General features: G+C 40.5%; 1 protein-coding gene across 7 annotated transcripts in view; it reads left to right on the top strand.

Moving 5' to 3' along the window:
• PAK1 (p21 (RAC1) activated kinase 1) overlaps positions 1-17,738 on the top strand; it is a 161,395-nt gene that overhangs the window by 94,818 nt on the left and 48,839 nt on the right. For all 7 annotated transcript variants that reach the window (XM_060176709.1, XM_060176706.1, XM_060176705.1 and 4 more), the window contains exons 3-5: positions 3,440-3,540; positions 4,257-4,404; positions 15,978-16,015. In XM_060176709.1, coding sequence (XP_060032692.1) covers positions 3,440-3,540; positions 4,257-4,404; positions 15,978-16,015 — 287 coding nt within the window. The remainder of the gene's footprint in view (positions 1-3,439; positions 3,541-4,256; positions 4,405-15,977; positions 16,016-17,738) is intronic.

Consider the following 17,738-nt stretch of genomic DNA (forward strand, 5'->3'; position numbering starts at 1 on the left):
AGTCACAATTTTAAATACATATGAACCATTTAGAATCTTTTTATAAATTTAGGTTCTGACTCAGCAGTTTCAGGGTGTGGTTTGAGCAGGGGTTATTGATGATGACTTGAGTAGCAGTGCTATGGCTCATCCTGCCTGTAGTTTACCTGGAAGTGCACCAGAGTGTAGCTGCAGGTTTATACTTATAATTCAGGCCACAGGGAAAAATACATGGAATTGAGTGGTACCACAGAGACCTAGAGTAGATGTATAAGTTTTATCTTCAGGAGTGGACTGTTTTGGGACTGTAGAGAAATTAGACCTTCATGAACATCAGCAATCCATAAGAGGCAGAATGGCAGAATTCCAAGGGCCTGGGGCTAAGGGTCCAAAGACCTCAATTCTCTGTTCATATCTGCTTCTAGTTTGCTCTGAGGCCAGAGGCAGAAGTTACTTAGCTTCTTGTAACTGCTTTTGTTTCATCTGTGAAGTGGGCACCAAAGTAAGTGCCCTCATTATTACATAGATATTTTAAGACTGATGAACTAATAGAAATAAAGGTGTTGTATAAATATTAGATCAGGGGTTGGGTGGTAGTGCATCAGGTTAAGCACACATGGCGCAAAGTGCAAGGACTGGCATAAGGATCCCAGTTCAAGCACCCAGCTCCCCACCAGCAAGGGGTCACTTCACAAATGGTAAAGCAGGCCTGCAGGTGTCTATCTTTATCCCTCTTTGTCTTCTCTCTTGATTTCTCTCTGTCCTATCCAACAACAACAACAACAGTCACAAAAACAACAGTAACAACAAGGGCAACAAAATGGGGAAAATGGCCTCTAGGAGCAGTGGATTCATAGTGCAGGCACTGAGCCCCTAGAGGCAAAAAAAAAAAAAAAAGAGAGAGAGCATAATACAAATAAGAAGGATTATTTTATGTGTTGTTACTGTATTATTATAAATTGCTAGTGCTCATTCTGGTAGTGAGACTCAGACGTGGTAATTGAAAAAGATATTCACCATATCAGACACATAGATCACTTGGAGTCCAGCCCTTCCTGGGCTTCACCTCCTGGGCTGTGGGTTAAGGAGCCTTAGTTTTAGAGAAGGCTGGAATTCTCTGTGGAACTTAAATCCCACTGGTGCATAGTCCTAGATATTTCTAGGAAGGAAAGAGTCTGACTTGACATGGGGCCAACACTTTTGTACTGTGACTATCTGGCAGCATGGGATGTAACTTCTATAAGGGGAAGCAGACTCCAGGCTCTTGGACGTCTCGTGCCAACCTACTGTAAGGGGTGGTGTTCTAGTCTGGTCTCACGTGCCAACTTACTGTAAGGGGTGGTGTTCTAGTCTGGTCTCACAGGTTTCCATAGTACTTCTAGCTTGTAGTTGACCAACACTTACTTTTAAGACAGACCTGTCACTGTAACTTTGTAAAGCAAATTGTCAAAGAGAAGTACTTATGTTTCTTCACCTGTAAAATGGGAGTACTGGGGCTGGCAAATAACTCACCTGTATAGGGCACCTGCTTTGTCTTGCTCACTACCCAGGTTCATTGCACATTGCACTGGAGGAACTATGGGTATTGTGGTATCCTTTTCTCTTTCTCCCTATCTCTGTTTGAAAAAGTCATCCCAGAGTGATAAAGCCCCTGAAATAGGAGACAAACAAGCAAACAAACAGAAAACACAAAAAAAGCAACATGGTGGGGGAGGTGTAACTGTGTTTTATAGGTTTCTATGTGTATTCAGTAAAATAGTACATAAAAAATTTTCAGGATATGCCACTGTCTGGTAAATATTTGATAAAATTTTGCTTATTATTTTTGTGCTTTATTAGTTATTTAATAGTGATTTATAAGATTGTAAGATAATAATAAGGTCCATACTCCCAGAGGGATAGAGAATGGGAAAGCTATCAGGGGAGGGGATGGGATATGGAGATCAGGTGGTGGGAATTGTGTGGAGCTGTATCCCTCTTATCCTACGTTTTTTTTTAATGTCTCCTTTCTTAAATAAAATATAAAAAAAATAATAAGGTATAATTCCATACTGTTCCCACCACCAGAGTGCTGTGTCCAATCCCCTCCATTGAAAACTTCCCTATTGTTTATCTCTCTGGGAGTATGGACCAGAATTCTTTTTGGGATGCAAAAGGTGGAAGTTCTGACTTCTATAATTGCTTCTCTCCTGGACATGGGCATTGGCAGTTTGATCCATACACCCAAACTGTTTCTATTTTTCCCTAATCAAGTAGGGTTCTAGAGAGGTGAGGTTCTGGGATACAGTGGTGAGGTCATCTGCCCAGGGAATTTAGGATGGAATTATGGTAGCATCTGGAACTTCGTGGCTATAATGCAGTAATCTGGAAAGCAGGGCAAGATATTTAATAAACAGGAACCATATAGTAGGGATAGAGCAGATCATCTGATAAATTTTAGCACTTTATATCATTAAAACCAGTTCTAACTCTAAACATCCATAATTTGAGAATAATTTAAAGAAGCAGCTTATGATTAAGGATCAGACAGATCTAATGCAGGTTATAGAAGTGCAGACTATGTATGGCAGCATGTCTGACTGAAAAAGTATGTCACCTGGGTAGTTTTCCTGCTTTGCCATGCATGTAACTCAGATTCTAATCCAGCCTCTAAGACCTTAAAGGAAGCTTCAGTGCTATGTCATCTTTCCCTCATTTACCTACCTACCTATGTATTTTTTTTATTTTTTATTGGAGAATTAATGTTTTACATTCAACAGTAAGTACAATAGTTTGTACATGCATAACATTCCTCAGTTTCCCATATAACAATTATCTCAGAGTAGTGATGCTCTGGCAATGAAATATAAAAAGCAAACAGTGTAGGGACCGGGTGATGGTGCACCTGGTTAATCACACATATTACAATGCGCAAGGACCCAGGTTCAAACCCCATGTCTCCACCTGCAGGGGGAAAGCTTCATGAGTGGTGAAGCAGGTGTCTCTCTGTCTTTCTCCCTCTCTGTGTCCCCCTACCCTCTTGATTTCTGACAGTCTGGATCCAATAATAAAGATAATAATTTTAAAAAAGAAAACAGTGTACAATGTCAGGGCTAGAAGGGCCTTCTTTCTCCTTTTTTCTTTCTTTCTTTCTTTCTTTTTTTTTCTTTCTTCCTTCCTTCCTTTCTTTCTTTCTTTTTTTTTTTTTTCTTCAGTTGAGGAATCAGAAAAAGGAATTCATTTTCCTTGGACCAACTGACTCATTAATGGTAGGATCATGACTATTACCTCTGATGAGTGTTATTTCTGCTTCTTTAATCTCATTCATGCTTTGGGCATCTACTCCAGTCTAGGCTTTGTAAATGCGTATATGAAGTAGATAGTACTTAAGGGGCCTTCAACTTAGCAATGAACTAAATAAGCCTGAACTTGTAATAATATCCTTTTTTTTTTTAAATCGCCCTTTCTGTTTCTTTTGCAGCAAATAAAAAGAAGGAGAAGGAACGGCCAGAAATTTCTCTTCCTTCAGATTTTGAGCACACAATTCATGTTGGCTTTGATGCAGTCACAGGGGAGTTTACAGTAAGTCCTGGATCACAATAAGGCCTTTGAGTGTTTGCTTTCTTGTTGTTTTAGTGTGGTACTGGGGAATTAACTGACGGCCTTGCACATGCATGATCTGAGTAGCTTTCCTAGTCTGAATAGTTTTTTTTAAAAAAAATCTGTCATTAAGAAAGGAGAAAGAGTGAAGCAGGCAGAAGGAGGGAGAGATATCAAAGCGCTGCTCCACCATTCACAAAGCAGCCTTGTGCACAACAAGGCGTGTTTCTCTGTTTACTGAGCTCTCTCTTGGGACTGGTCTTTGATCTTCAGCTGTACACTGTTGGATTCTGTCCTTCCTGATGGCACTACCTTTGCCTGAGATACTTACTATCATCTTATATTCACAAGAGGGACATTTTCCTCATCTACAGACTATCCATTCCTTAAGTAGGTATCTGATAAGTAGCCCTTTGGCAGCAGGGTATGCACTGGGCCCTGATGATAGAGATAAATCAGACTTGCTTCCTGCTCTAAAGGATTACTAGCATGGTGAAGGAGCAGCAGTGAAACAACTGCAGCAGTGAAAGAGGTATTGAAAAGAGGCCTGTGTAGCGCCCTAAGGGTATAGTGAGAGATGAGTGACTAACTAGCCTATTTTCAGCTGCCAGTACTTACCAGAGGGAGCTCTGGTGTCCCTCCCCGCAGAGTGCCCTGTGTTAGTGTCTTCCTGACAGCCTTGCATGTCTCTCTCACAGGGGATGCCAGAGCAGTGGGCTCGCCTGCTCCAGACATCAAACATCACTAAGTCAGAGCAGAAGAAAAACCCTCAGGCAGTACTGGATGTGTTGGAATTTTATAACTCAAAGAAGACATCCAATAGCCAGAAATACATGAGCTTTACAGGTGAGGCATAATAAAGTCTTTGGTAGGCTAGAGGAGTGATGGCTTTCAGCTCAGTAGAGAAATTCTACATGCATATTGACATGGGGTAAGGAAGTACTTGAAAGAACAGAAATGGCACTTTGACTAAGAAGGGATTTGGGAATCTGAAAGTCAAGAAAATAAAATTTTCTTTGTTGGTTGGTTTTTTACATCAGAATGATTCTGTGCGTTTAAACTGCTTTCTTTTGCCACTGGGTGGTGGCACACCCAATTGAATGTACACATTACCATATGCAAGGACCCAGGTTCAAGCCCCCAGACTCACCTGTAGGAAGAAAGTTTTACAAGTGGAAAAGCCATGGTGCAGGTGTCTTTCTCTTTCCATCTCTACCAACCCCTCCCCTCTGAATTTCTCTCTGTAATACCAGGTAAAATAAATAAATAAAATAAAATAAAGGAAAAAGTGGCCACCAGCAGTGGTGGATTTATTGTGCTGCCACTGGGTTCTAGCAATAACCCTGGTTGGAGGTGAGAAAGGGTTACAGGGGAAGAAAATGTTTGCTTTCTCAGAGTAGCATCTTATATTTTAAAAGCTTATAGTTTAGAGGGAAGATTATACATAGAGTGCTTTCACCAGGGAGGGCATGGGCTTTGCAATGTATGCAGCCCAGGTTTGAGCCATGGCATCACATGGGAGGGGCTGTGGTACAGGAGGAAACTTTAGTGCTGTGATTTCTCTCTGTCTACCTAAATGGAAAAGTGGTCTGCAGCAGTGAAATCATGCAAGTGAATGACTCTAGCTCTGCAAAGCAAAACAAAAACCAGAGGCTTCATGCTAGAAGGCCTGGATTCTGACACTCATTAGGTTCTAGTAGTCCTTTCTGTTCTTTGAGCTGTAAAACAGAAAAAATAGGGGGCCAGGTGGTAGTGTACTTGGTTGAGTGCACTCATTACCACACAAGGACTCTGGTTCAAGCATTCACTCCCTACCTATAGGGGGGATGCTGTCTGTCCTATCAAATGAAATAGAAAGAGAAAGGAAGAAAGAAAAGAATGCCCACTAGGAATGGTGGATTTATAGTGCCAACCCTGAGCCCCAGTGATAACCCTGGTGGCAATTAAAAAAAAAAAAGCAACTGCTTTCAAGTTTTGTAGTGAGGAATGAATGAATTTATTGATGTGAAAATTCTTTGTAAGTTGTAAGCTAGAACCATGGAAATGTAGCTATGAATTATGGGTTTTAACCTCATGAAGTTACTTAATGTGTACCTTTTATGTAATGTACTTTTTCAAAGAGCTAACTCAGCAATCAAATGACAACCAGACCAGTAGCTGTCAGTATTCTGTAGTAGTCTCTAAATAAAGGGGTATGTTTTTGAGAGTGTTTTGAATAGAAGAATTGAGATCTCCTAGCTCCTTTTGGATTTTCTACTTGTTTCTGATAACTCTTTGGAGCAGCTCCATCCATACCAAGCACTTGTCTTTTCTCTAGATCAGTTATGAGACAAGTCACCATCCTTGAAATTTGCCTTGTATCTTAGAATGTTCCAGCAAGAAGTACCTTTAATATGTATCATGTCTGGCTTCCCCTTATTATGTAGACATGAAAGCCCAAGGAAACCTGTTTGAGTTAAAGTGGCTGGATTAGAGGCAGGACTGCTCTCTGACCCCTTCCCCATCTCAGTCCAGTGCTATTTACAGTGTCCATGCTGTCTGTCTCTCTTTAACTGCCACCAGAGTTATCTCTGGAGCTCAGTGCCAACAATATGAATACACCACTCCCAGTAGCCACTTTTCTCTACTTTATTTTGACAGGATAGAGAGAATTTGAAATGAAAGGGGAGATAGAAAAGGAGAGAGAAAGGTACCTGCAAACCTGCTTCACCGCTAGTGAAGCGTTCCCCCACGCCCCGCAGGTGAGGAGCTCAAACCCCGGGCCTTCTGCATGGTATTTGGTGCATTTAACCAGGTGCACTTTTACCCACCTCCCCCAACCCCGTGCTTTTGCCTTTTAGAGGTCACTGTCTTTGAGAAAGCTGAGACCAAGGTGAGCAGGCTATTCTGAAGATTGCTTTTCCCAGCAAGTAGCTGGCCTCTGCCAGTGGGCACATATGGCGAGGGGGAGAGGCTGCAGCTTTGCTTATGTTGCTTGACAGTGCCCAGGAGAAGGTTGCATGTGTCCCTTGCAGCATTTCTTTCTTCACATTGGCCCTGCTGTCCTGGTTCACTGCTCCCAGGGAGGGTCTATCTAGTTCACTCCAAGGAGGAATGGGGTTGAGTGGGGAAGTCTTTAGTCAGAGGGTTAGAACCTGGTTTTGAAAGCCGCAGCAGTGAAGTCTTTTGAAAGAATCTCTACTTTTCTGTGTTCATGTGTGTAGATGTTCAAATGTCATATATTTATGTGGAAGCATAGCTCTGTGGGTTTGCATATGTTTGCCAAGAAATTCCACTTAAATATTCATAGTGAATTCATATGTGTGTAGATGCACACATTCAGCTAGTTGTCTTCATCTGTACATGCATCTACACATAATGTAGACTGTGTATGTGTACATGCATATGTGTTTGCATGCACGTGTGCAGCATTTTTTTTTTTTTGGAGTTTAAAATCAGAGCCAACTAAAATTGGCACAGCTTACATATATATATTTCTTAAGCCATTTTTAAATTTTTGATTATAAGATTACAGGGCACATTTCCACACTGCACCCGCCACCAAAGCTATGTGCACTCACTCTCCCACCTTAGTCTTCACAAAGCCTTGGAGATAGTTTGTTTACTTTTCTTTTTTTGCAAGTTCATGTGTTCCAGGTCTCTAGATTCCACATATGAGTGAAGCCGTCTAGTAGTAGTCTTTCATCTCTTTACTTATTTCATTAAGTACAATCACCTCCATTTCAATCTATTTTGTCCCAACACAACATCTTTTTTTTTTTTAATTGCAGTGTAGTATGTATTCTATAACTTCATTAGCTAGTCATCTGTTGATGGGCCTCTAGGCTGCTTCCACTCTTTGGCTATTGTGAATAATGCAGCTATGAACACATGTCCCTTTGAATTTGTGTTTGCATGTCCTTTGGATAAATGCCTAAGAGTGGTATTGCTGGATCATTCTCCATAAGGTCTTCCAAAGGGACTGCAAAGTTTGTCTGTCAGTGTCTGTAAAAGACTCCATTTCTGTCAGGGGAATAGCAGTGTAGGGGTGAACAGAACCCTTTTGAGCAGAAACATGAATGATATCATGCAGGTGTATTTAAAAGAATTGGAATAAGACAGGAAGCGATAAGTAAGAGTAGCAAGGGACAGTGTGAGACTGAAGAGAGGCCTGCTAGGCAGAAAGGGGCTGCATGATGGGCAGAGAGGGTGGGGCCTAATGGCAAAGGGGTGTTATTTGCCTCCGAGGGGCAGGGCCTAACAGTGAAGGGACACAGTGAAGGGGCGTCTCCTGCCGACAAAGGGCAGGGCCTAATGGCGAAGGGTTGTTTCCTGCCTCTGAGGGGCAGGGCCTGCAGGCGAGGGAACATTTCTTGACTCCAAGGGGCAGGGCCTGCAGGTGAGGGGGCGTTTGGCATTCCAGGCGAAGGGGCTTGTGGCCTGCCAGGCAAAGGAGTGGGGGCCTGATAGGCCGAGGGGCGAGAGGGGTATTCTGGTGTTGCAGATTACTGAGACCACTGGCTGCAAAGTCCATGAACTACTGCAGTCAGTCCTTGAGAAGCCCAGCAGCTCAAAGGGAGTGTCCAAGAGGTGTACCAGCAAGTCCGATAGAAGCGTCAGTCCAATGCCAACAACCAGGGGAAGAAATGCCACACGTCCTATCTTGATGGGCGAAGACAGCCACCGGAATTTTGCTTATCTGTAGAGAGTGAGCTGGAACTGCTAAAAGGTGACATGTGAAGCAGAAGCAAGAAGGGCAGACAGTGATGGGCGAGAGAAAGGCAGTAAGAAAGTTTTGTCCTTGGAGTCTGTGAATCAGGTTCTTCAGATTGTGTCAGGTCACATCATAGGTTTGGGGGGGCACTGTAGTGCCAACTTGTGGACTATGTCAGAGGACAGGGGTCCAAATGGATTTTCGGGGATTCCTGTGAAACAAACACGTACAAATCTGCTTCCCATGGTTAGCAGGGCGTCTGGTTCGAATTTTTATAGATATTAAAAGAGGTTTAATGTAGTTAGTGCCTTAGCCAACTGAATATTGGGGGGATGTATCCCCCTTTTTTTTCTTTACTTAATTGTGCCTAGGTGTTTGGCGGGCCTCCTCAACAACCATTTGTCTTTGGGGATTGTCAGGGATGTCTGGTACAGGTGATGTTATAAAGGGAAAAAGTATTTAAATTGTTGGCTGACAAGGGCAGGCAACAATACACCAGTTAAGTGTAGAAAAGTATGTGGATGCTGTTGTTAATTTACATAAGTTGTATATGGCGAGACTTCTATATAGTTTATTGTCTTACCATATGAGCAGATGCTTCTTCATGTGAAGGCTTTGACATATCTGTAAAAATTTATTTGTGAAGAAAAAACTTATAACAAGTTAGAAGTATAATTATATAATTGTAATTATATAACTATAATTGATAACTTGATGATTAGAATTGGTTTAAGTACCTTTATAATTTTGTTTAAAGGTCATCCTATGTGACCTTGTGTAGTAGTCTCTGTACAGCAGGATCTTCAGACCAAATTTAGTTAAAATATATTGATTTTTAACTAATTTGTACCTTAGACTTTAAACAATACTCAGGTTACTTAGAAAGTTAACACATTAGTGACAATGTTTCTTAGGACATTTACAATGCCAGATTGATGCCAGATTGTTGTGGATTAATTTCCACAAGATTAGTTTACAGGGAATTTTGGGGGTCCTTCAAAAATGTCCAGTATAGAGAATTTGTATTTTAATTTTGCAGATGATGAATTGTCATGTTAAATATTTAGACTTTTACCTTAAATACTCAGTTACTTTAGCAAATTAATTTTACCTTTATGAGAATCATGTTGAATACTCCTTCATTTAAGTTTGCCTGGTAAGAATGTAACTTCAGAAAAGTTACACTTTTAACCTTAAAGTTAATGTTTACCAAACTTCAAACACACACATAAATATGTACTCTATAGCAAACAGGAGGAGAAAAACTTTTGTTACGAAGACATATCATGTCAAACACAAATTTAGATCTGTACTGTCTTATTTTACTCACACAGTTTAAGACTAAACGTTTCATATTTATACCAAGACTTAAAAAAAAAATCAAAAGAGAAAAAAAAAATTTTAGGATTGTTTCTGGACATCTCCAGAAATCATGGCTGGCATTTTTATATAAAGTCAATTAAGTTTCAGAGTACTCTGAGCAAAATGGGTCATACAAAAAATTTAGTCATTCAACTCACTCAAAAAAAAGTTCAGTCATAGCATAAGATATTCAGAGAAGCGGGGGAAAGAGAGGGCTCTGTGAACCAGATTTTTCAGATTCTGCCATGTTGTATTATGAGTCTTGGGGTTCGTCCTGCACCCATTCCTCTTGCAGTGTTTGTTGTTCTTCAGAGCTAGCAGTGCCATCTTGTGGGTATTGCCAGACATGGTGGGCAGGAAGCCAGACAGGTTTTGAGTAATCCTGTGGAAACACGCATGCAAAACCCATTCCCATGGTCAATAGGAGGTCAGGCCCTTTCCAAATTTTATTGAGTGGGTCTTTCCATTTGACCTTAATAGCTGGGAAGGTGGATGGTGTTTGCCAATGAAGAATAATAGGAGGTTGGTTCGAATTTTTGTAAATATTACAGAGGTTTAATGTAGTTTAGGATTTTGCCAGCTGAATATTGGGGGGGTATATTTCCCCTTTTTCATTATTTAATTGAGCCTTAGGGTATGATGGGCCCTCTCAACAGTGACTTGTCCCTGAGGATTATAGGGAACACCTATAGTGTGAGTAATGTTCCAGAGGGAACAAAAATCTTTAAATTGTTTGCTGGTAAAAGCATTCCAATTGTCAGTTTTAAGTTGAAGAGGTATGCCCATTACAACAAAACAGGAGAACATATGGCTTATAAGCTTTTTTGAGCTTTCTTCTGTCTGAGCTGTAGCCCACATAAACTTAGAGAAGGTATCAATTGAGACAAACACATATTTTTGTTTGCCAAAGTTGGGTAAGTGGGTGACATCAATTTGCCAAAGAGCATTGGCTTTTAAGCCATGGAGGTTAACCCCAAGAGTTTGAACAGCAGATGTCTTGATTAGACCTGCACAGGAGGAGCATGTAGCAAGAATACGTTTCAACTGTGCCAGAGGTAGATCAGGAAATCGAGCTCGAAGGACTTTAAGATTAACATGGGTTAAGGAATGAAAGTCAGCAGGATTAGAGTCAGAGGCTAGGAGAATTCCTGTGCAGGTGAGGCAGTCAACTGCAGCATTCTCTTCGGACAGGGGACCAGGAAGAGGGCTGTGGAAACGAAGGTGTTGAATATACAGTGGTTGAGTTTGAGAACAGAGCATAGAGGCAGTTTGGATTAAGAGAGGAAAAAATGGGTTGTCATCAATTCTCACATAGGAATGAGCAAGCCATGGAAGTAAGTTAACAGTATACACACTGTCAGAAAAAAGGTTGAAGGCTTCTGGTACAGCTTTTAAGGCTAGGAGAACAGCATAGAGTTCTTTGTACTAACGGGACTTATCAGGAAGCTCAGTAAAGAGAGATTTGGGATATTGTTTGTCTGGACAACATATAAGGTCAGCAGCTCCCTTTTTTCCACCATCAGCGAAAATTGTAGGAGCAGAGGGGATGGGGTCTTGAGAGAAAAATTTAGGTACTAGTAGAGGCAAAAGAGGTAAAGAAGCTGTCCATTTATTAGAAGGAAAATGATTATTTAATTGTCCTGGGAAACCCACTAAGCTTATAGCAAAACAGGAATGGTGGTGTAGAAGCCACTCAGTATCTGTGAGAGAAAAAGGAAGAATAATTGAATCTGGTTCCCTTCCTGGCTTAATGCCTGACACTTAGGCAAGGGAGGAAACGATTCTCTCCTGTTTTTCTCTGTGTCTCTATCTGAAATAAGAAGTCCAGAGCATTGAAGTCACACATGCCAAAGGCCCTGGCTATACACAAACACACACACACACACACATACATACACACACACACAGGCATGTGCATGCAAATGTTTCAAATGTTTCTTTTTTATGATTTATTTAACATGGACGTTGACAGGCCAGCCCATACTCCCAGCCTGTATCTCTCTCTTGCCCTAGTGGGGCAGGGCTCTGGGGAAGCAGGATTCCAGGACACATTGGTGGGGTTGTTTGGCCAAGGAAGTCCAGTTGGCATCATCTTAGCATCTGGAACCTGGTGGCTTAAAAAGGAGTTAATATAAAAAGCCAAGCAAATTGTTGACTAATCATGAACCTAAAGGCTGGAATAATTCAGATGATGAGTTGAGGGCGGGGGGGGTCTCTGTTTTGTAGATAGTAGTCCTATTTTAGTTATATTCTATTTGGTATGTGGGTGGATATAAGTTATTGTCTGGGGAGATGATGTCATGGCTGGAAAAAGGACCAGAGAACTGGATCAGGGATGAGAGTATCTCCCAAATATGGGAAAGTTGTATAAATATTTTTTGACTGTATGACTCGAAGCAAAGGATCAGCGTAAGGATCCCGGTTCGAGCACCTGGCTCCCCACCTGCAGGGGAGTCGCTTCACAGGTGGTGAAGCAAGTGTCTCTCTTTCTCTCCCCATCTTTGTCTTCCCCTCCTCTCTCCATTTCTATCTGTCCTATCTAACAATGATGACATCAGTAACAATAGCAATAACTACAACAACAATAAAAAACAACAAGGATAACAAAAGGGAAAATAAATAAATATAAAAAAATTTAAAAAGATATATTGTTGACTGTAAACCCCATCAATTTGATCTGATCTGGGGCCTATATTCAGCTTAGGAGCCTATGTGACCTCTGCATCCCTGTAGATCTGAGCTCACATTCTGTGGTTATGAGTAGGAACATTCCAGGCTGCCCCAATTTCAGGACCCATTTTCCTCAGGTGGAACATAGAATATCTTGTCCAGCCTCCCTTAGCTTTGGAGTGAGTGAGGGAAGCGTAATAGGAAGTAGGTGAGGAGGGTATCTAAGTCTAAGTAGACACTATTTCATTATGAACTTTATACTGACTCACTGCAGACTATTGTGTACTTTTGCTTTCAGGTATATATTTTGCCCTAATTTATGGATACATGTGAACATACGCCCTATATCTTGGGACCTGGTCTATATCTAGGTTTTGGGACTTTGTTTGGAAGTGAACTACCTGAAATGGAATTAGTGAATCCTCTGAAAAGAAAGGTCTCACCTGAGTAATGAAGTTGAAGAGCTGACATTACATGCCTGATGTCTCTGGACACAGTCTGAAGTGAAGCATGCTGAGGTGGTACTCATTGGGTTGATTAGGTTGGGATCAGCAGATGAAGTATCAGTTGGTATGGATTGAGAGAGGTAGACAGGAAAGTGAGCCCCATCCTAGAGATTCCAGGGCTGAGGGAAATACAGGCTCTATAGGGAAAGCGGGAGGTTCCTGCTGTCTTAGGGTTAAAGAAGGCAATGGATAGTTATTGCTATAATCATATTATTTGGCAATTGGGTTATCTCTGAAAATCTGATTGTTAGAATTTGCTGTATCATACACAGCATTACCATAATTTATGTTATTTGACATGATTTGTATATAGCTGTGTCTTACAGAGTAATGCCACCAGTTGTTTCTGTTCTCCCTGGTCTAATCTTTTAAGAGAGTCAAAATTTCAAAGACTCAGCCTATGTGTAATAGAAAGTTTGAGACATCCAATCAATTTTCCCCTCTCATGTTAATTAAGTAGTGATTTATATGACTACAAGTTAATAGGAGTGTACATAAACACCATTCCCACCACCAAAAGACTGTGTCCTATACCATAGCCCCCAACTGTCCTGTAAAGCCAAATATCCACCCTCAACCTAAACCCTGAGATTTTTACTTTGGTGCCCTCCTCCAAACTCAGTCAAATCCTGCTTTGAGTTTCCCTTTCTGTTCTTATTTCTCAATTTCTGTTTATGAGTGGGATCATCGCATACTTGTCTTTCTTTCTGACTTAGCTCACTTAACATAACTCCTTCTAGCACCATCCAAGATCAGACAGAGAATGTGAGTTCATTGTTCTTAATAGCTGTGTAGTATTCCACTGTGTATATATACCACAGCTTTCTCAGCCATTCATCTGTTGTTGGGAACCTTGTTGCTTCTAGGTTTTAGCTATTACGAATTGTGCTGCAGTGAACATAGGTGTACACAAAGATCCTCGCCAACAGGATACAGAATTATATCAAAAAGATTGTTCATCATGACTAAGTGGAATTTATCCCAGGAATTCAAGGCTGCTTCAACATACGTAAATCAATCAGTGTCATTCACCACATCAATAAAAGCAATACCAAAAACCACATGATTATTTCAGCAGATACAGAGAAAACCTTTGCCAAAACCCAACACCCATTCATGCTCAAAACACTACAAAAAATGGGAATAGATGGGAAATTCCTCAAGATAGTGGAATCTATATATAGCAAACCTACAGCCAACATCATACTCAACAGACAGAAAATGAAAGCATTCCCCTTCAGATCGTGGACTAGACAGGACTGTCCATTATCACCATTACTCTTCAACATAGTATTAGAATTTCTTGCCATAGCAATTAGGTAAGAAAAAGAAATCAAAGGAATACAGATTGGAAGGGAAGAAGTCAAGCTTTCACTTTTTGCAGATGATATGATAATATACATAGAAAGACCTAAAGAATCCAGCAGAAAGCTACTGGAAATCATTAGGCAATATAGCAAGATATCACGCTACAAAATCAATGTGCAAAAGGCAGTGGCATTTCTTTATGCAAACACTAAATCCAAAGAAGAGGATATCCAGAAATCACTCCCATTCACTGTTGCAGCAAAATCAATAAAATACCTAGGAATAATGCTGACCAGAGAAGTGAAAGACTTGTATACTGAAAACTATGAGTCACTATTCAAGGAAATAGAAAATGATACCAAGAAATGGAAGGACATCCCATGCTCATGGATTCGAAGAATTAATATAATCAAAATGAATATTTTCCCTAGAGCCATATACAAATTTAACATGGTACCCATCAAAATTCCACCAAGCTTCTTTAAGAGAATAGAACAAAACCTACAGTCATTTATCTGGAACCAGGAAATGCCTAGAATTGCCAAAACAATCTTGAGGAAAAGAAACAGAAATGGAGGCATCACAGTCCCAGATCTCAAACTATATTATAAGGCCATCATCATCAAAACAGCCTGATACTGGAACAAAAATAGGCACACAGACCAGTGGAACAGAATTGAAAGCCCAGAACTAAACCCCCACACCTATGGACTTCTAATCTTTGATAAGGGGCCCAAAGTATTAAATGGAGGAAGGGGGCTCTCTTCAATAAATGATACTGGGAAAACTGGTTTGAAACATGCAGAAGAGTGAAACTGAACAACTTGATCTCACCATAAACCAAAGTCAACTCCAAATGGACCAGCGACCTGGATGTTAAACCAGAGACTATCAAATATTGGTTAAACACTTTCCCACCTAAACTTCAAGGACATCTTTGATGATACAAACCCAATTGCAAGGAAGACTAAAACAAAAACAAATCAATGGGACTTCATCAAATTGAAAAGCCTCTGCACAGCCAAAGAAACCATCATACAAAAAGACCCCTCACAGAATGGGAGATATCCACATGCCATACATCAGACAAGAGACTAATAACTCAAATATACAGAGTTCAGCAAACTTAGGAACAATAAAAGCAAATGACCCCATCCAAAAATGGGCAGAGGATATGAACAAAATATTCACTACAGAAGAGATTGAAAAGGCTAACAAACACATGAAAAATTGCTCCAGATTACTGATTGTCAGAAATGCAAATAAAGAGAACATTGAGATACCACCTCACCCCTGTGAGAATGGCATACATCAAAAAGGACAGCAGCAACAAATGCAGGAAAAACTGTGGGGACAAAGAAACCCTTCTGCACTGCTGGTGGGAATGTAAATTGGTCCAACCTCTGTGGAGAGCTGTCTGGAGAACTCTCACAAGGCTAGACATGGACCTTCCATATGACTCAGTAATTCCTCTCCTGGGGATATACCCCAAGGACTCCATAAAACCCCACCAAATGTTTCTTTTTATTTCTTTTCTTTTGCCATTGGGGTTACTGCTGGAGCTTGGTGCCTGGAGAATGAATATATTGCCTGTGATAGCCATTTTTTTTCTATTTCTTTTTATTTGATAGGACAGAACAGAGAGAAATTGAGAGGGAAGGGGAAAACAGACACTTGTAGCACTGCTTCACTGTTTGAGAAGCTTCCCCTCCTTTAAGTGAGGTGTAGAAACTTGAACCTGGGTTTTATGCAATATGAATGTAATATGTATACTCTATTAGGTGTGCCACTGTTTGGTTCCACAAACATGGTTTCTTTCCCTCTTTGGACTCAGCTTCTTATATTTGTTTACTGGCTAAGTCTCTTTCTTTCATTTGCAGATAAGTCAGCTGAGGACTACAATTCTTCAAACACTTTGGTAAGTCTCTTTCTTCTATCCTATTATGGCCTGATATGATGGTTAGGGATGAAAATAGATATAGAGCCTGGGCTGGGAGACACCCATCTTACTCACTCTCCTACCAAGGCTTCTGTCACACTCCTATCCGATTCATTTGGTTCTCTGAAGTTACAGTGAATTCTTGTCATTTACAGGAATGCTGATGATTTGACTGGAAAATAAAACTAAATGATCTCAAAGTTATGTCTGACTCTTTCAATCTGTAGATTTTATTCCAGAGCAGGTAACATAAGATGTTGATGTGTTTGAAAGAACCTAATGAATACTGAATGGTAATAGATATAGGAAAATACTGCTGTTTATAGCCAGTGTTGTCTTATACAAGGGTGTTAGTGTAATACTGGTTCATTTACTAAACATTTGTAAAGCCCCTACTCTGTCAGGTCCTGTATGAAGAATAGACATAGGCATGAATCAATCACCTTGTCTCATTTTCCAAGAAGCCTTGTGAGTGACATAAAGATACAAAGGCTGTGTCTGAATGATTGTTACATCCTTCACATATTACAACTAACCATTTCTTGAATGAAAGATTGGATATCTAAGAGAAAGCTTCTTGATGGCAGGGCCCAAGCTCAGTGAATTAATTATCTGAGGAATCAAGGAGAGATGAGAGTTATTCCAAAAAGAGAATAGCATGTGCAAAGACAAGGAGATTTTTTTTTCAGGAGGTATGCTTGTACAGGGAGTTGCAAATCGCTTGTTATGATTGGAATGCAAGGTGTGAAGGGACTTAAAATGGGCTGTGAGAAGGAGTGGTGGGCAGGTCAGATCATGCTGGATTTTTTATTTTATTATAAAGGTAATGAGAAGATAGCAAAGGATTTTAAGAAGGAGCAGTCAGACACAGGAGACAGAATACTAAGTCACCATCAAAATACTTTGAAGCATGCTTCCAGCAGAGGGAATTGTTTTACTCAGAGTTATTTCTATTTTTATTAATTTAAAAAGTGTTTACATATCCAGTATACTAGGCCCTTCCTTATCCACTTCTTTTTTAAAAGATTATTTTCATTTATTTATTAATGGGATAGATAGAGAGGGAGAGAGATGCAGAGAGCCCAAGTACCACTTTGGTACATGTGCTACCAGGGATTGAATTTGGGACCTCATTCCAGAGAGTCCCAATATTTTATCTATTGCACCACCTTCCAGACTACTTCTTACTCACTCTTTATTCTTCACAGTTTATTGAGATAGATTTTTATCCTTGGCCCATAGATGATAAAACTGATGTAGAGAAGAGTTCATGATAGTTGGTATCTGGCTTCCAGTATACATGCCTTTCCCCTGACTCAGTCTGCTTTTCATCAAGTGGAAGAAGTCTGATTCAAAGGTGGAGAAGAATTTTCAGACATTAAGTTCTTTGGTGGCCTGGGCAGTAGTGTACCACTTGAGCATATACATTACTATGTCCAAGGACCCCAGGTTCAATCCTCTGGTCCCCATCTGCTGGGGGAAAGCATCATGAGCAGTGAAGCAAAGCAGTGCTGCAGGTATCTTTCTGTCTCTTTCCTTATTTATTTGTTTATTTTTAACTTTTTTTTCTGCCTCCAGGGTTATTGCTGGGGCTCAATGCCAGCACTATGGATCCACTGTTCCTGGTGGCCATTTTTAATTTGTTTATTGGATAGGACAGAAATTGAGAGAGGAGGAGAAGATAGAGAGACACCTGCAGACC

Source organism: Erinaceus europaeus, chromosome 17, assembly GCF_950295315.1.
Source record: "Erinaceus europaeus chromosome 17, mEriEur2.1, whole genome shotgun sequence".
NCBI classification, from domain to species: Eukaryota; Metazoa; Chordata; class Mammalia; order Eulipotyphla; family Erinaceidae; genus Erinaceus; species Erinaceus europaeus.